The 18613-nt window shown below is 47.6% G+C and overlaps 8 protein-coding genes across 8 annotated transcripts; 4 read left to right on the forward strand and 4 right to left on the reverse strand.

The window, feature by feature from the left end:
- Positions 1-141: 141 nt before the first annotated feature.
- N7479_003854 (aldo/keto reductase family protein) lies at positions 142-1175 on the forward strand (the record flags this gene model as incomplete). The annotated part of the gene is made up of 2 exons (XM_057251551.1): positions 142-432; positions 489-1175. The coding sequence occupies 2 exons, from the start codon at positions 142-144 to the stop codon at positions 1173-1175; spliced, it is 978 nt and encodes a 325-aa protein (XP_057110876.1).
- Positions 1176-1403: 228 nt separating this feature from the next.
- On the reverse strand, positions 1404-3142 carry N7479_003855 (FAD-dependent oxidoreductase; the record flags this gene model as incomplete). Its single annotated transcript, XM_057251552.1, has 3 exons — positions 1404-1695; positions 1758-2034; positions 2092-3142. 3 exons carry the CDS (start codon positions 3140-3142, stop codon positions 1404-1406), a joined length of 1620 nt encoding a protein of 539 aa, XP_057110877.1.
- A 644-nt stretch (positions 3143-3786) lies between these two features.
- N7479_003856 (ribonuclease H family protein) lies at positions 3787-5007 on the reverse strand (the record flags this gene model as incomplete). Its single annotated transcript, XM_057251553.1, has 2 exons — positions 3787-4323; positions 4363-5007. 2 exons carry the CDS (start codon positions 5005-5007, stop codon positions 3787-3789), a joined length of 1182 nt encoding a protein of 393 aa, XP_057110878.1.
- A 186-nt stretch (positions 5008-5193) lies between these two features.
- On the reverse strand, positions 5194-5679 carry N7479_003857 (uncharacterized protein; the record flags this gene model as incomplete). Its single annotated transcript, XM_057251554.1, has 1 exon — positions 5194-5679. One exon carries the CDS (start codon positions 5677-5679, stop codon positions 5194-5196), a length of 486 nt encoding a protein of 161 aa, XP_057110879.1.
- Positions 5680-5851: 172 nt separating this feature from the next.
- On the forward strand, positions 5852-6259 carry N7479_003858 (uncharacterized protein; the record flags this gene model as incomplete). The annotated part of the gene is made up of 1 exon (XM_057251555.1): positions 5852-6259. The coding sequence occupies one exon, from the start codon at positions 5852-5854 to the stop codon at positions 6257-6259; it is 408 nt and encodes a 135-aa protein (XP_057110880.1).
- Positions 6260-7181: 922 nt separating this feature from the next.
- Positions 7182-8324, reverse strand: N7479_003859 (uncharacterized protein; the record flags this gene model as incomplete). Its single annotated transcript, XM_057251556.1, has 2 exons — positions 7182-8219; positions 8277-8324. The coding sequence occupies 2 exons, from the start codon at positions 8322-8324 to the stop codon at positions 7182-7184; spliced, it is 1086 nt and encodes a 361-aa protein (XP_057110881.1).
- A 2760-nt stretch (positions 8325-11084) lies between these two features.
- Positions 11085-12179, forward strand: N7479_003860 (uncharacterized protein; the record flags this gene model as incomplete). The annotated part of the gene is made up of 1 exon (XM_057251557.1): positions 11085-12179. The coding sequence occupies one exon, from the start codon at positions 11085-11087 to the stop codon at positions 12177-12179; it is 1095 nt and encodes a 364-aa protein (XP_057110882.1).
- A 2115-nt stretch (positions 12180-14294) lies between these two features.
- On the forward strand, positions 14295-16815 carry N7479_003861 (uncharacterized protein; the record flags this gene model as incomplete). The annotated part of the gene is made up of 3 exons (XM_057251558.1): positions 14295-14591; positions 14683-15398; positions 15454-16815. The coding sequence occupies exons 1-3, from the start codon at positions 14465-14467 to the stop codon at positions 16813-16815; spliced, it is 2205 nt and encodes a 734-aa protein (XP_057110883.1). The 5' UTR covers positions 14295-14464.
- Between the last annotated feature and the right edge of the window lie 1798 nt (positions 16816-18613).

The raw sequence follows: 18613 nt of genomic DNA on the forward strand, positions 1-18613 counted from the left end.
TTGACGAATGAGGTGAAAGAGGTTTTGTGCAACGCGCCTTCCATTCGAAGTCAAACACTCCCTTTTCCACTTTCTCATTTCTTCCTCCCTTCAACTTTTCCAATATCTTCAACAATTCCCCATCTCTTCTTCCATTCCGTCATGGATACCCCTCGCTATGTATTTGGTGCTCAAGGATTTGGTGTGGCCTGGACGGCCGACAATGTCGACCACTTGATGAATAGTCTCACAAAGACTGGAATCAATGAATTTGACACGGCTGCCCTGTATCCTGCCACTAATCCCGGTGCATCTGAGAAACTACTCGGTGAAAAGAGACCAAAGGATGCGGTCATCCACACCAAGGTTCTATTCAGTGTTGATGACTCTTTGTCCTTCAGAAACATAGGAACCTCTATCATGGCTAGTTTGGAGCGATTGCAAGTTAAGAAGGTGGGTTAAAATCCTACACTGGTCATGATCAATGTTAATACGGCTATTTAATCAAGATCCACACCCTCTACGCTCATGCCCCGGACCGCAAAACCCCGATTCCTCTGCAAGCCGCACACTTCGACCATTATTATCGTGAGGGATATTTTGAAAGACTGGGTCTCTCCAACTACAGTCCATCTGAAATCCGTGCCTGGATGGAAATTGCAGTGCAGGAAAATTTGATTATGCCTTCTGTCTACCAAGGCCAGTACAACGTCTTCTGTCGAGGCTACGAGGATCAGCTTTTCCCCCTACTTCGTGAGGTCGGGATTCACTTCGAGGCAACCTCGCCCTTGGCGGGTGGATTCCTTACTGGAAAACTTTCCTATTTTCCATCACCCGAACAGTTGGAGGGTACTCGTTTCGAGGTCGGAGAGGGTAATATGCTCGGTGCAGTCTACCGCATGTGGTACGACCAGCCTGTCTATCACCAAGCGATGCGATCATTGGATAATATTAGTAAAAGGCTGGGGACTACGGGGGCCCAATGCGCCCTGCGCTGGTTGCTTTTTCACTCCCACTTGAAGGATCCTGACCGAGTTGTGATCGGACCAAGTTCCCTGAAGCAGCTTCAAGACTATGTTGATGCCCGGAAGGCCGGACCACTTCCAGCTTATGCAGCAGGCGAGATCAGTGCGCTTTGGCCGAGCCTGAAGGAAGTTGCAGCAACGATCATTGAGAAGGGATGGTGGTCTCTGTGATTGGTATGTTTAACTTTCAGGGGATCACGACCACATTTCCCAAAAAAAAAAGAAAAATATCTACAGGATGACAGGTTATTGATAAGCGATCATCAGGCTGGACTACAAGTATGCACTCATCTAGTTAAGTTTTCAGCCCACAAATACCTAGGTACTCACAAACTCCTCCGTACGAGCAATTGTATCTCCCAGTTCTTCATAGGTATTTTCCCAGCGGTATCATCCCTTCTAATCAGCTTGCGACTTACACAATCGCCCATTCTCCACCACTGTCCAAGCCTCACTTCCCACGGACTTGAAAGCGTAGAACCTGCTGTGAGGATCATACTTTTTTTTAATCTCTAACAAAATGTCATAGTTATCCCCATAAAACGCCTGCTGCCAATCTATCTGATTTGGATCAGCTTCATTTAAATATGCACCACTTCCGGGTGTCAACTCTTCTAGCTGGGGCATGAGAACGTTCGTAATAAGTTGCTGGCGGGCAACATCGGTATCCCAATCAGCATAGTCGAAGTTCCTATAGTAAGATTAATAAAGGCTTGAATGATCCTAAAAGGGAATTCTTTTAGAAACACATACGCCCCCATTACAATGTCCATCAACGCATCTCGCCAGGCTGGATTGACACTGTTGTCGGGATATGCAACTCGAGACGAGTTGACCATTATTCCTGAGATGAGGAACCCGTCGTTTCCTTCGACAATATTCCGCAATGTGGTGGTTAGATCCGCTAGGTTCTGCTCGACTACGGACCTTGGAATTAGGCGACCACCAAGAAGTTGATCTGTTATGTTGTTCGGCGGGCTCATCGTCTGGTATGCGTCGTAGTATGTGGGGAAATCGTCCACATAATATGCTGTTCAGCCTCCGTCAATGTTCGTTCTGAATTTTGGAACTTTCTTTTTTCACTTACTATGCTGTAAGTTGTTTTGTTGGAGGAATTCAATCAAAGGACTAAAAAGAGAATTGAAAAGCGTCGCTGTTCTGCCCGGAATAGTAGTAGGCGCCGTTGCCAGTGTAGTGTTAGTTAACCACCAAACACTTGCACCTCCAGCGTCCCCGATCGAGGGAAGAATCGATGTGAATTTTGCGACCGCGGCAAAGAATGTATCTCGCGATACACCCGTGTCAGAGAAGGAAATGTTACCCGACACCGTCCGCAGCTCAGGATAAGCCTTGCTCGTCATCGACACAACAACACCGTAAGTTCCTCCGCCTCCACCTGAGAGCGCCCAGTAAAGATCCGGATGTTCCATTGGGGATGCAGTTACCAGTTTCCCATTTGCGAGAACGACCTCCCATTCCAGGACCTGGTCAGCAGCGAGTCCTACCTGGGACACCATTTGGCCATGACCGCCGCCTTGGGAATACCCCCCTGCCAGCCCGACCGTGGCACAGTTGCCTCCCACGATAACAAGTCCAGCTTTATAAGCTGCCTCGCTACCTTCAAAGGATTGAACTCCAGCTCCCACCTTCACGGCTTTGCCGGAATAGTGCGGCGAGACGTATTCCACAATAGAAATATCCTTCATGTAATGCATCCAGATCGCCAGTCCTCCAGCTCCAGTGGACTTCCCAAGCAGATCATGTCCAGTATTGCGGATAACGAGGCGGATGTTGTGACGGGCTGCAAAATTGATCGTCTCCCGAACATGTGCGACATCTGTCGCATTCACAGCGTACTGGACATAATTCCCGATCGTGCAAGGTGATCGTCTCGATGAGAAGGGATTGCAGCTTAGATTCGTGAATCTTGGCGCCATAATGGATGAGGGGTTTTCATAGTGTGTTTTCGGGAAACCCCAATTGGACTGGAGTTGGTCGCATTGCGATTTATCGTACGGGGCGAACGAGTCGATGTGACACACGCTGGCGATTGGGATTGTTGCAATCAACCTTCCATGCACTGTTTTGTTGAATCGCGCCCATAGATTATGTTCAGGCCAGCATGGGTCTTGTGGCATGCACCGGCAAATAGGGGACCTTGTATGATTTGCGACTGAAAGCCCACAAACCACCGTTACAACCGAAAGGACAAGAAAGCAGGCCTGCTTCCACGCGAGGCAGGGGGTGGCCATTGTGACACTCGGTTGGGCTCACTTAATTTTGCTGGAATTGGGCGAATTATATACTTGTACTAGAGGTTTGGCGCTGGGGAAATACCACGTTATGGAATGTGAGATTCAACCAGCCACTCGAAAACAGCACGCATTGCGCGGATTGCATACGAGACCTGATATACACCGACATTATTTTGACCCCTGCAGGTTACCCCCTTGCCTCTATTTTCAGGCATCTAAATCAAATCAAATCAAAGTTGATATAACCTGTTGCAGTCTAACTAGTTGCGTATGACTATGCAGGCGCTTCATCCAGCTGAAGCAAGAACTCGAAGCCAAACGCCGAGTTGGGATCACTCCCAAGAGTAAATACAGAGGTTGATTTGTAAAGAGTGTGGAATCAGCCCATTCCTGCATACTGTAAACCCACAAACCCATACACAAGGAAAAATATCAAATGAATGCGGCGGAGTGCACCCTCCGCCTTCCGCCTCCTATCTCTCTCCTCCCTGTATTCTCCCCCCTCTCCAGTTGCAATCGGTGGTGTGTTATTCATGGCCAGTTGCCTGGCATGCTTGTCGACTCTGGCTGAGCTTCTCGTTTCCCAGCTTCGTTTTCGTCATTGGCTGATACCCATCGTCTTCCACACCTAGATCTATTGCCGCAAGGCCTACCGGTTCGTCATCGTCGTCCTCGATCCCAATATGTTGGAACTGCCGGAGGAGACTTGTTTGGTGTATGAATTTGACCACGTAGCGGGTGGCCTGCGGGTTCGAAATGATCTTGTCGTAATCTATCTCGATACCGAGATCATACAACTGGTCCCATAATTTCGTGCGCGGCATGGTATACCGCGGGCACTGCATCAGAATTTGTTTTGGTGTCTGCGAGCCCTCGTCACATAAACACCGGTCGGACTCTGCCGCCTTGATCTTGAACAAGAAGTGACGCAGCCCGATCCGTATTGTGCGTATCTGAATCAGGATCGCACACTGCGGCTTCGTCAGTCCCTCGTATAGTCGGAGTGTCTTCTTATTCGGCGCCTGCACCAGGCGTTTCGTCGGCGCGGAGGTTGTCTCACGCTCCTATTGCCGCTCCTATCGCTCTCTGATTCGCTGGCGTACCGCTGTCTTAGCAGCTGCGGCGAGGCGGATAATCGGTTCTCTCGTCCCGCTCCCGGTCGCAGCTCCTATCCCCGCGCCAAGAAGCGCTGCACCTTGCGCTTCGCAGTCGGCATATTCATTACCGTCCACACCAACGTGTGCGAGGATCCACCTGATGGTGACAGTTGTTGGATTTTGTCGGGTTTCATTTTGCGACCGGATGGTTCGTACATGATCGTATGCTAACCCGAGTATGTACTGGCCAGATGGTCGTTGTGGGTTTTGGACTGCCTGGATGGCAGCCTGGCTGTCTGAGAAAATGGTCACTTCTCGAGCCGTTTGATATTCTTTATCATTCCTGATTTTGGCGAGTGCCATCTCAATACCACTGAGCTCGGCAGCGTACACCGTGGACTGGGAGTCTGTCCCAAGATACCTTCTTTGTGAGCTTACACCTTGCAAGAGATTGACCATTGATGCGCCAATGTGTCCTGCGAGTCCGCTTCCATCTGTGGAGATCATGCTGGCCTCATCTGTGCACGCCGCACTATCATAAATGCTGTTTTGGGTTTTTATTGCGGCTTCTTGGTTCTCAATGTAACATGGGATCGGTGCCTCCCATGGAGCAAGCACGAATACTTGTTTTTCTTCCCATTTTTCTCCCATTTGTAGTCGTAGTGGCTTCTTTTGTGAGATTGCCTCGGTCGGAGACCACCCTCCGAGTCTCCTTTGTACTGGTTTTCTTGTTTCTTTAGCGGTTCGTGGGCATGCCCACTGCGGGCCGGTGAGGATCCGGATGGCGGTTTCTTCGACGACTTGCTGAAGTCGTAATTTAATTGGAAGGAGAAATATTTATGTGTCGAGCGCTGCCCCCGCTGTCCCGCGGAAAGCACCGCTGATCAGGATTGCTGCTCGTTTCTGGATTTTTGTGAGTTCATTGGTGAGTTTTTCGAGGTCGCCTTTCGGCCTGGCTGCCGGGCAGTACCACGCAGACAGTCCCCATAGTATCTGTGGGATGATGACTGCCTGGTATACCTTCCGCATTGCGATCAGTGATGATCCCCAAGTGGAACCTGAGATCCCGCGGAGCGCTTCCAAACTGCCAGCTCCCTTTGCAACCATCTTCTTCCGGTGTATTGTGAAATTTGGGTGTTTGTCAAGCCATACCCCGAGGTATTTGGCCGTATCGGTTGGTGTGAGAATTGCTGGTGTTTCGCCCGGTATTGTAACCGGCATACCGTCATGGCCTGACGGGTCGTCTGGTATCTCCCAGATGTCTGTAGCCGGCTGTGTTGTGTCGGGTTCGATCGTGAACGTATCAGGCTCGATCGTGGGCATATCAGGTTTGATCGTGGATGCGTCAGGTTTGATTTTTGGGTTGGCGAAGTGTATCAGTTCGAACTTGTCGGGTGCAAATTTCGCGGCATGTTTCTTGGCCCAAGAGCTTGCCCTTTGCAGGGCTTTCTCCAGCACCTGGACATTCTCTTCATAGCTTTTTGAGACTGCAAGAATGCATACATCATCCACCCAGTCGGCCCCGGCAGCCAAAAGGGCACGCCACTCCACCGGACACAGGGATATCCCCCAACCGACCCCGGAGCAGCGACCCAAAAACCGCTGCGCCTGGTCCCCAGGACGCCGAAGCCGACACACCTACCTAATGGCCAAAAAGGGCCTACTGGGTAACCGTAGACCCGCCTCAACTGACGAGGAACGGGCCGAGTGCGCCCGAATCATCCAAGATGCCGAGGCGGCGCAAGGGTTCACAGGCACCGAACAAGCACAACCGTCGAGCCAGCCTACGCCAGCCAGATCAGGGCCCACCGGCCCCGAGCCAGCAAGCCGGCCAAGGACCACCCGCTCCAAAGCCGCCCCCGCCAGCTCGCAACCGACGCCCTCCAAGCGCCCCAGACAGTGAACCCCGCACTCTGCGGATACTGCAATACAATGTCGAGAACTCACTCGACCACGTGATGGCACCACTAATGCGAGACGAACATATTCTGGACTATGCCGTTATATGTGTCCAAGAGCCCTGGGTCCTCAATATCACAGAAGCCAGGAAACAATTTGACCTCTTCTGGCCAACCATATCCCATGAGTTCAAGCCCAGAGTCTGTACCTTCGTGCGAAAAGACCTTAATACGCAGCTGGTCCACTTCAGCCAACACGCTATCTCGATATATATCAGCGGATACAATAGAATCAGATGTATCTATTGGTGCGGTGATCCTGCTACACAGTAGATATTGATAATAATTGATTGATTGCTTGTCACTAACTAGGATCGAGAATGCTAACTATTTTGATATTCGAGTCTGGGTTGGAAACGGTCACATGATCCAGCATGTGACACTCACGTGACCCAACATCCCCCTTCAGACTCTAATCTCATCAAGACAATTCTCCATGAAAATCCAGTTGTCTCCTTTCGTTGTTGTTGTTTTTTTTTTTTTTTTTCATTGTATGCTTCAAATGCAGAGATAGAGCATATTGACAAATGTTTCGAATTGCTCTCTCTCCAGTGGCTTTGTCAGTCTATCAGCCACATTCCTCTTTGTGTCAACTCGTAGAATATTAATCTTTCCGAGGTGCACTGTATCCTTAACGAAAAACCACTTAAGATCCATCCAACGAGTAGAGTTCTTAGCACCCTTCTTTGTCATGAGAATATGCGTGTTAATATTGTCAGTCAGGATAACAATTGGCTTTTCAGTATCTTCCAGTTAAAGCGACTCCGCAATTTTCTTTAGCCATTGTGCGTCTCTTGCGGGTCTGTTAAGTGCACACCACTCAGAGGCAGTTGATGAAGGCGTGTTAATAGTCTGTTTCCTTGAATTCTAGATAATCGGAGCACCAGCAAAGAACCAAATTGTTCCTTCAGTTGACTTCTTGTCTGGCCAGTCTCCGTGGGAAGTATCTGTGTAGGCGTAAAAGCGTTGGTCCTTAACACATCCCAGAGTAATCGCAAAATCCTTTGTTCTTTTTAGATAACAGTAGACCTGTCGAGCAGCCTGGAGATCTCTTTCGGTAGGATTAGCAGCCCGATGTTGAAGTTTCATGACTGCAAACTTGATATCCGGTCTTGTCTCCACTGCTAACCAATTGAGACGTCCCACTATTGATCTGTATCTGGTGTGTTCTTTTCCGTGAAGAAGTGTCTCCGGGTCTTCGTTTTCATTATCCCAGATCCAGGAGGATGAAAGTGGGATTGCTGCTTCCTTACAATTCTGCATTTCTGCGAGTCGAAGAATTTCCTCAATATATACTTGTTGGGAAAGAGTGATTGTTCTGTTTTTGTAATCTCTCACGACTGCACTTCCAAGAAAACGTGATGGTTCACCTATGTCCTTAATATCGAATTCAGATTGAACTTCCTTAAAGATTTGGTCCACTTCTTCCTTGGTTGGAGCAGCAGCAATGAAATCGTCAACGTGTACAATCAGGTACCAGGCTGTCTCACCCGAACCTTTTATATACACACAGGGGTCGTCGTCAAGAGGTACAAAACCTATATTGTTGAGTTTTATATTCAAGTCTTCATTCCACAGCTTCGCCGAATCACGTAGTCCGTAAAGCGCCTGGTTTAGCTGACAAACCCAGCCTTTGGGACCAATTTCTGGCTCACTGTATTCAAAACCAGGTGGTTGTATAACGTAAATGACTTCCTCGTGTTCCCTCGACGCATTGAGGTATACTGCAACTGCGTCAAACTGCTTCCAGGCGTAGTTTCGTTGCGCAACAATTGTAAAAATGATCTTGACAAGAGTATTCGAGATAACCGGCGAATAGAAGATTGAGTCTTCCTTCTTTTGTTGATGGTTTCCACAGACAACCCATCTTGCTTTGAATCCGTAAACCTCATTTTTGTGGTTCACCTTAAGATCAAAAACCCACTAGCTTGGCAGAGCCTTTGCTCCCTTAGGTTTTCTCACAACTTCGTAAGTCGCCTTTGCAGTAACATTATCAATTTGATCTGCCATTGCTGCAGTCTATCTGTCGGAGAATTTGCATTTTATTGCTTGCACAACAGATTTTGGGATCTGCACATCTTTGACCAGAAGTGGTTTTCCATCGTAGACAAAAGGATTATCATGAGTCTGTCTGGATACCGCTCGTTTTGCAGAGAAAGAAGGGATAGATTCCTCCTCTTCTTCCTTTACCTAGACAGATGTTTCTCTGCTCCTAGATAGTCTCCTCTCCGCACTTTCTCTCTTTCGACGTTCTGTCAGTAGAGAAGGTGGGTTTGGATCTATATAGCGCTCTGGAGAACGGCGAACACGGGACGAACGACGTGGAATTGTTTGGGAAGATTCCATCGAGAGAGCTGAAGAATCTCTTGTTGTTGGAACTGAAGATAGCGAACTCTCTGGTTCTTCTCCTCCCTTATTCAATCTTTCTTGGGTCTGTTTCTCCAGTTGGTGTTGAATTTGTATGGGCTGAATCACCCGTGCTTGTTCAGGAATTTCCTGGGTTTGTTCAGGAATTGGCGGGGTCTTTTCAGACTGGAATTATATACGTTCTTCCTCTTCTAGGCGTAAGAAGTCCTGGTAGGTTGAAATAATATCACTTCCTTGGGATACTGTCGATTCAAGAACTATTTCTGAATCAGTTGTAGGTTCCACACGAGGATCTTCCTTATCGTGAGAGGCTCGCTGGTCTGGAACTTTAATATCCACTGTCTGTTTTATAACTTGAAGCGTAGGCTTTTCTTGCTGAAGAATCTGTTGGCCTCCCTTAGGTTAGGGTGAAGAAATACTCCACTTTTGATTTATCCTTAATGAAGGAGAAAGACTGTCCCTCAAAAGGTGTGGTCGTGGGGTCTCAGAAACCCTAACAATTTCAAAATCAGGTGTCTCCGACCGTTCAATAGAAGGGATTGGGATATTGGGAGGGTCCTCAAGAATTGGAGAAAGAACCTGTATCTCCTTCTGTTGTCTTTTCCTAGGCTGAGGTGGAATTTTCGGCAAAGGATTGATTTTCGATTGTTTATGTTGCAGATATATCTCCGGAGGATTCACCGGATTCGGTCTGTGAACTTGTTCATGAAGCTTCCTATTTGCTTTGACTCTCTCTCTAAGATCTTTGGTTGATTCTTTGAGAGAACTGGCTGTCTGAGATCCAGTTGGTTGGCTATTTGGGACCGGTCTCTTTGGAATGACCACCTCGATATTTGACTGACGAGGCTAGAAAATTGGTTGTCTTAAAGGAGAACTAGTCTGAATAGCAAAGTGCCTTTTCGGAACCTATGGAGTCGGGTCAAGAGTCTATACTGTTCCTGGAGTATCCGGACCGATCGAAATCCGTTCCGGGAGCTTCTTCTGGGTCACTTCCTCTTCTGAGTCGGAATCAGTTTCAATCTCCTGTATCCTGGGTCGGGGTCGTGGTATCCTGAAAGGATAACGCTTCTTTTCTTTAAAAGCATCAAAAACCATAGCTTCTGCACCCTGATCATCGGAATCTGGATCCTTGGGTTTCGGTTTTATTCTCGGAGTATCCCCCTTCAGATCATTGTCTCTATGATCTGCAAAAGGAAAAGTAACATCTCTCGATCGATGAATCCTGTTTGTCTCCGTGTCCCATACCTGGTAGATATAGCCATTGTCTCCTTCGTAACCGACAAGGTAGCACTTAGTTGCTCGTGGTTCCGATTTCTGGGATTTGATTCGTCTTTCCTCTGGAATGTGTATAAAAGCTGTTTCACCCCAAGCGCGAAGAAAAGAGAGATCAATAGGCTCCATTGTATCGTAAAGTGGATCCTATCCCTTCCGAAACTTAGTGATCGGAATCAGTCCAGTGTGTGGATTCGCCAATCTATTGTAGATATAGGCTGCTGTTTCCACTCGGAGAGGCCACAGTTCATCCGGAAGCTTAGCGTCCAGACCCATTGTCCTTTGTATCTTATTGATCACACCACCCATTCTCTCTGATCTTCTATTTGCCTGGGGAGTGTACGGCGGAGAAATCTCCACAACCATACCTTCACTTTGTTGACAGGTCATGTGACTTGCATGTGATCTCCCAGTACTTTAGTCTTAGCATGTAGATAGTTTCTTCTCTTCTTCTCTCTCTTTACGCGCAATACAGAGATTTCCAGTTATCCCTACATCTTCATTGTAGTTACTGCTTATCTCTCTCACACTTTCACCCTATTTCTTGAAAACAAAGAATTCCGTTCCACCATCGCAGCGGAAAAAGGCAGGCAATCTCTGTCTCAGCAAACGCTGTCGTTTAGCGTACTTGATCAGAGCTTCAGAGACTTGATCTTTCGTCTGAAGAGTGATTGTATCAATGTGTCCAGTCGCATCGTCAATGATTGGAATATAGTAGCGCTTACCACCAATACCAACTGGTTGAATTTCTTGAGTGTCACAGTGGAACTTGACTCCTGGTTGACTGTGTCTCTTCTGGGGAGTTCGTGAAATCTGTCTTTTCGACTTCCCTAGTTCACAAGGTTCACAGGTATTACCAGATTGACCGCTATTCAACGACGCGCAGCACACGGGATCTCAGGTGCCTTCCGAACGGTCTCCGCCGACGTGCTCAATACTCAGCTCCACCTCAAGCCTATAGCCCAACGCCTGGAGGAGGGTAGGTTGAAAGCCCTGACTCGCCTGGCTACATCCCCAGCATACCGGGCAATACGTATACGGCGCACATACCACCGAATACGTATCCTCCACACCGCTTTGGAGACTGCGGAGGAGGACCTCCAGTTAGAAGGGGAGTATAACATAGACGAGATGGAGGTCCGCCTCCCATTCGCCGTACCGCCATGGTGGGAACCCCCACAAGTGGACAGCGCAGCCAGCAAGGAAGAAGCAGCATTCGTCCACTGGATGAACAACACCATCCACCCAGACACCCCCCGTATCTATACAGACGGATCAGGCCACCACGGGGAGATTGGCGCATCCGCGTACTTTAAACCACTGGGAAACAGTCCCGCGATTGAGCGATCGGCGTACTTCGGAAGCGAAAGACACCACAATGTGCACGCAGCGGAGATCGGGGGCCTGATACTCGCACTACGGATGACCCTCGACAACCCCCAACTCCAACGGGATGTCAATGTCTACTCAGACAACCAAAGCGCCCTGCAGGTGATTCGGAACCCGCGCCAGAACAGCGCCCAATACCTGATCAAAGAAGTCGTCCGACTCCTGGATTACCGCCGCCAGCAAGGCTGGACCACCCGCTTCTTCTGGATCCCAGCCCACTGGCACGAGGAAATCACGGGCAACACCCACGCCGACGCCCTCGCCAAGAAAGCCACCGGCTGGCGCGAGGAGGAACGGGACACCCTCGGTCCCCGGGCAGAGCACCTAGCCGGCCTACCCCCCAGGACGTTACAGTCGGCAGTCAACTGCTGGGTCCGCCGAAAAGTGAAACAGGCGTGGGAGGACAGCTGGGCCAATCCCACAGCCAACGCACCGGGAAGAGACCTCAGGAGGGTCATGCCACACCTCGAGAAGCACGGCCTAGACCTCTTCGCGAGGCTCACGGCCCCGGAGCGCTCGGCGCTGATCCAGGCGCGCACCGGCCATATCGGGATCAATGCAGTCCTCTTCAGATGGGGGAAAGTGGACTCCCCCGACTGCCCACACTGCGAAGGAGAAGACGAGACGCTAAATCACGTCCTCTTCCTATGCATGAGTTACGCAGGTTTACGAACCGAGATCTGGGGTGCACAACGGGCACCGAGGACACTGCGCCAGGCACTGGGGCCAGAGAGTGCCAAGGAGACAGCACGCTTCCTGCTGGCTACAGGGCGTCTGCAGTACCTCCTACCCCCAACACCAATACCGGACGACGACGAGACCGACACCGATCATTGAAATACTAACCAACAGCACACACACACACACTACCTCTCGGCCCGAAACGGGACAACAACGACCCTCTCACAAGGAACCATACGCACGCGGCAAAGGTTCAAACCTGATGGGGAAGGCACCTCCAGGGGAAGCACACAGCGCGTGACTCCGTTAATTTACCGCACTCCCGATCCGCCCTCATGATTCACTCTTTGACACAAAAGACGACGTGAGCCGTGGCAGCGGGGATTCTAGCAGGCTTTCTTGATAGAGGGGAACAACGGGCACACAACAGGGCACAGAGGCATACGGGGGCAAAGAAAGACAAAGCCAAACCGAGACAGAATGTAACGGATAAAGATCCTTACAACCTGGAGACTGACAATACGGGAGTCAGCTGATATAGGATCAATATATAATCAGCCAAGTATCGTGACCTGATCGTGAGTAGACTGCGGTATATCCGCTCCAATGGATATCAGATCGATCCTTATATCCGCAATTTGCGGATATTGGATATGAGTTGATATCCACATCCGCACTGCGGATATGAGTTCATATCCATATCCGCACTAGCATAACTCTCGCTTACTTTCCCCCTTATAGCCTATCACATGATCTTAATGCAGCTTACCAATATTTCCTTACCACTGAAATAAACGTATGTTTAGTCTTGACAGAACCAACCCCTTAAATCGACGGTCGGCACTTTGAAATTTTAGGAAATAGACATGTATCGAAGGTCTCCTTATACAGTATTTGTAGGTGGTCTTATAGTTTTCTTAGTCCGACGTTATATTGTAAAGGTGGCCGTAGATTGACGATTTTGTGGTAAGTTATACGTAGAAATATATATTTACCTACTGTCAACCATAATAAACTTCGTAGGAAACAGAACATAGAAAATCAAAACTGTTATTATTAGATAAATTCTTTTAGTTTTAGGCTCAAATAAAAGCTAAAAGTCCTATCTATCTACTGATTATTTTTTTAATTTGTTCCGACTACTAGAACTTGAGAAATCCGAGATAGAAGTTCTCGAAATGCGGACTTAACGAGTTTCGAGGTCTTGCGGATATCTTGTGGATATCCACAATTAGACTGCGACATCGCCCATGGACGGGCGGGTGGGCAGTGCCCACGGGCCTTATATAAGCGGGCGATGGGCACTATCAATACGCCCATGGACGGGCCCTACCCTTAGGGCCCATTGTCCATGGACACCGTGGGCGCCCGTGGGCCTTTTTAGTAAGCAAAATTAGCGCAACACGTGATTTTTATTGACAGATTTCAAAATATTTCAACTAAATTTATATTTTTTATATATTTACAATCATAATTCCGGATTTTTAATAAGATATATATAAATATATATACTATAATTTACTATATATCTAATTTTTATATATATTTAAGACAACTTTATATAATGGTGGGCATCGTGGGCATGCCCGTGGGCCTTGGGCGTTATGGACGGGCACTCGAAAATCTAAATAGCCCAAGGCCCACCGTGGACGGGCGATGGGCACCTCCTAGGTGCCCACGGACGGGCGATGTCGCAGTCTATCCACAATATATCCACAGTATATCCACAAAATATCCTCAAGATATCCTCAAGATATCCTCAAGATATCCTCAAGATATCCTCAAGATATCCTCAAGATATCCTCAAGATATCCTCAAGATATCCTCAAGATATCCTCAAGATATCCTTAAGATCCGCAGGATATCCTCCAATTATCCGCACTAATATACAACACAGCCAATCATCTAGGTAAACCACATCAAAAGTAAGTCTAAGTCAGAATATCCTAGTACGTTTACTTTACCCCTGAAAACCTCTACTAGTTCAGATGTAAGCCTCTCTATTCTTTTAAGCACCCTACTATATTACATGTTATAATTGTTAACTTCTCAATGTCTCAATCACAGTTCTTATTCACCAATTCGGATATAGATTTAGCTTCTGATCGGATTTATCCTGACAACTTCTCTGATTTTTTGGGTATCCAAACACCGGTCCCATCGATATCGCCGACTCGTTCAACCTTTGCGCCCTTATCCCTTACTCGCGTCGGACCTCCCCTTCAAAAGCACTGGGTTTTATATCCATCTGATTCTATGTGTGATGATATAGAGGACTTACGGAATAAATTCGTTAGTTGGTGGCTTACAACTGAGTATGGATCTCAGTCTGATATAAAGAACACAATTCGATGGGAATCAAAAAGCAAATCGGATATCTGGGACAGCTTCTACCAGGTTGCGAATAACAAAAATGGAAAGCCGAAGGTTATGTGTAAGGCATGCCTCTGTACAATTGGCCATCCAAGATTCCGGCGTGCTGGTTCTTCGCCTATGACAGCGCACCTCAAAACTGGAGCATGTTCAAAGAAAAGTGGCCCGAGAATCGACCAGCTTATCAAAAGAATGGTATGTTAACCGGGTTACTTAACTGGTGTTACTACAGTAGGCAAGTCCTTTATAATTTAGCAGCTAACATTAAGTACTACAATCTAGCCAGGTACCACTAGTATATCATTCACCCAAGACCGTCTCTCCGATGCTATTCTGAGATTCATTTCAACTGCACATCTGCCCTTTCGAGTGATCGAACACCCCCAATTCCACCGCATGTTAGAGGTTGCTCAGCAATCATCCACTAAACTTACGATTCCATCAGCACGAACCATTCGACGTCATCTCGATATCACAGTCCAGAATAACCAGAAGGGGATTCTACAGAGACTTCCAGAGGGGTGCCGGCTATCGATAGCCTTGGATTGCTGGACTTCTCCTTTCCAGCAGGCCTTTATGGCTATCACTGGTTACTTTATCGATCATAACTGGGATTACTGTGAGGTTCTTCTAGGCTTTGAGCCTCTCCATAGCTCCCACACTGGTGAAAATCTCAGTAAAACCGTGACCCAGATCCTAACAGAACATAGTATCTCGGATCGTATCCTGTCAGTGACCACAGACAACGCAACCAACAACAATACTTTGATGCAGAGTATCCAGGAGAACCTTCAGTCTCAGCATTCATCAGATATCTCGATCTTCCGCGTCCCATGCATCGCGCATGTGATCCAACTGAGTCTCAATGAGCTTCTTGGGAAGCCTAAGGCAGTGCCAAGTAATAAGGAGATCGAGTTAGAGTGGTCTGACGAAAAAACCCACTCCTTCCAGAATAAGCGCAATATCTCCGGCGGTATCCAGATCACAGATACATTGAAAAAGGTATATCTTCTACCCCTAGATCCTTATAATGGCTAGACTAATAAAAGTATGGAAGATCCGAGGACTAGCAGTCTTCATTAATGCAAGCCCACAACGTCGGGAGGCATTTATGGCCCTGCAGCCGGAGCCTGCATTGATTCCAATCCAAGATGTTCGGACACGATGGAACTCAATATTTCTGATGCTCAACCGGGCCAAGAAGCTCCAGCCATTCTATGATCAGTATTGTACTGATCATCAATATCTTTATTTCAAGCTCGATCAAGAAGAGTGGCGTCAAGTCGAATATCTTCTTCTTCTGACAAAGCCCTTCTTTGATTTCACAATGATGCTGTCAAAGACCAAGGATATTACCGCACACAATATCTACAGTATCTACAACAAGCTTTTCTCCTATCTCGATGCAGCCGAGGCGAAGCTTAAGAATAAAGGTGTGATCTGGAAGAAACGGATGTTGCGGGCACTCCAAACAGCAAAGAAAAAGCTCTCCAAGTACTACACTGCCACCGAATACGAGCCTTATGGTGACATCTACGCTCTAGCAACAATCTTCTCTCCATCAAAGAAGGTCCGGTACTTTTCCTCGACTGATTGGCAGGGCGATATTGATTATGTGAATCGTTATCAAGAGGTCCTAAACCGAGAGTTTGATCGATATAGGAAGATGCTTACCTATGATGCCAATGACCTAGCGGCACTGGAGACTTCTGGAGTAGCTATTGATGAGAATGATGACTGTGATCTTGATGCTGCTTGTGCATCGCAAAACCAGCCATTGGAAGAGCTTGCAAAACCAGATGACAACGAGATTGCACGATATCTTGCTCGTGGAACTGAGCGACAGAAACCTCGACTTTTCTGGAAGGAACATGAGCAGAGCTTCCCGACCCTGGCAAGGATGGCAAGGGACATTCTATCTATCCCTGCTAGTGGTGCTGGTGTTGAACGACTATTCAATTGTGCTCGTGATATCTGTCATTACCGTCGTGGTCAATTGAAGCCGAGTACAATCCGTGGCCTGATGCTGCATCAGTTTGCTACCAACTTTGATCTTCGATATGAGGAGCTGGGGATTATCAAAGAGTATCTATCCCAAGGTGAAGCTGCTTTGCTAGATCAAACCCGGAGATCATTACCACAGCTTGAGGTCTTGGAGCCTATCAGTGATAACGAGGAGGAGGATCAAGAGACTGGACTCGAGGCTACCCAGCACACTGAGAGCGGTGGTAATGACTCGGATGATGATAGTGCCGAGCGACGTAGACGGGCAAAAGGAAAACAACCTCAAAAACGACCATACGACGCTGTTGAAGAGGATGATGAGCTTCCAGAAATACCGGTGGATAGGAGCATGCCAGGCCGTTCAGGGCGGATTCGAAAACAGCCAAGGCTACCAGATGGCTTCCAGTTAGTATAATGGGATAGTGCCAGTATTAGAGCTCGGGCTTTACCCGTGCACGCTGCCAGTCTCCCCCCAGCCCAAGTTTCTGAACACGGTCATAAAAGAGGGAGAGACCCCTGCTATAAGAGGATTTCTGACCGAGGTCAGAGAATAGGCGCTGGGGCCCAGGAACTACCGGCGCTCACCACCCTACAACTTTAAGAATGTATAACACTATCGTGGAGTTCCTACATAGTAAAACTCCTAAACTTTAGCTAAACAGCATACAGGCGCCGTTTAATTGACTCAATTCGACCGTAGCCCTTCACAGTTAGATCTATAAATAGTATATATGAATGAATAAGAAGATTTAAATTCATACAACCCCCAAAAGATCCAGATTTTGATTATTTGACATAACATACTATTACACGAAAAATACAGAGGAAAACATAAAATTAATGCACACCCCTCGAGGTCACGAGTCTAGGCATGTTTGTATTGTTTGATATCCATTGGATATCCGCAAATATCCAATGGACATGAGGTCCATATCCAAATCCGCAAGGCTGCGGATATGGATTTAGACCTTGCCAACTCCCATGGACCCACTCCCATGAGAAAGTCTTGGCGGTCAAAATTAATGCCAAGCCCGACTATCACTGCCTATTTAGGTAATATAATTCCCTAAATAGGCTTAGCCTAGTCCCATGGGAGTGATTTTACTCCCATGGGACCAGGATATGGGACCAAAATTTTCTTAGTCCCATGGGAATTGGCAAGGTCTATATGGATTGTGGATATCCGCGGATATTGTGGATCGTGCCGCAGTCTAATCGTGAGGGGTTCGTCACATGACGGCCACGTCAGTCGATCAGATGGTTTATCCTATAGTCTGGGATCCCCCTGGATCCCACTTACTCCTGTAAGAATTAGTCTTGAGACAGTTCCACACAATACATTGTATTCGTCTCCTCTCACAGAGTCCTTGTATCTTACTCGGTTGACAGGCCTTACACCTGAGACCAGTATACCTTTACACAGAAGGACGGAAGCAACGCGCTGAACCAAGACAACCGCACGAACTGGGCAGACAATAGACATTCATAAAAGATCAAGGCAGACCGCGCAAGAACAAGCAGAGGATGGAAAGGCAATTACGAGGGGACGGGATGGAACAGGATGGAACATATACTCTCAAGAAAGCCTAGCTAGAAGACACTGCTTCGGCCGTTGTCGACTCGGAAAGAGCCCCGAAAGGCGGCTGATACTCGAGTATAATGCATATCTCTCTCTCTCTCTCTCTCTCTCTCTCTCTCTCTCTGATACTCGAGTATAATGCATTTCTCTCTCTCTCTCTCTCTCTCTGTTAAAATTTGGATGAATCCTCACGTTTTCTGCGAGTCTTCAATGAAAAGATGATAGAAAAGTATCAAAAAGGATGAAAAGATTCAAGATTTTTGATTGGATTGATTGACAAAAGAATTGTGGAGAAGAGAAGATCGGATCCACTCCCTCCCGTTGATAAAACTCTGATATTTGCAATGTTTGCAATATTTGCGTCACGTGACTGGCGAAAACTCTGCACCTAGATCACGTGATCTGAAAATTCCACACTGAGCAGGACAAAAACACAGTGTAAAGGTGACACCGTATCGTCCAAATAGCTCTGTGGCTTGTGATTGGCTGAATCTCCTGTCCACGTAAAGGTGACGTGCGGAAGAAGCAGTCCAAGAATGTTGTCTGTCAAAAAACCTTGGTGGCTTCCTGTCGACAAGGGGGTTCCTGTACACTGGATACTTGGGACCACGGAGATCCTGTAAGTCTCCAAGCT

This window comes from Penicillium vulpinum (genome assembly GCF_028829585.1).
Source record: "Penicillium vulpinum strain IBT 29486 chromosome Unknown utg000002l_segment0_segment0, whole genome shotgun sequence".
NCBI lineage: Eukaryota > Fungi > Ascomycota > Eurotiomycetes > Eurotiales > Aspergillaceae > Penicillium > Penicillium vulpinum.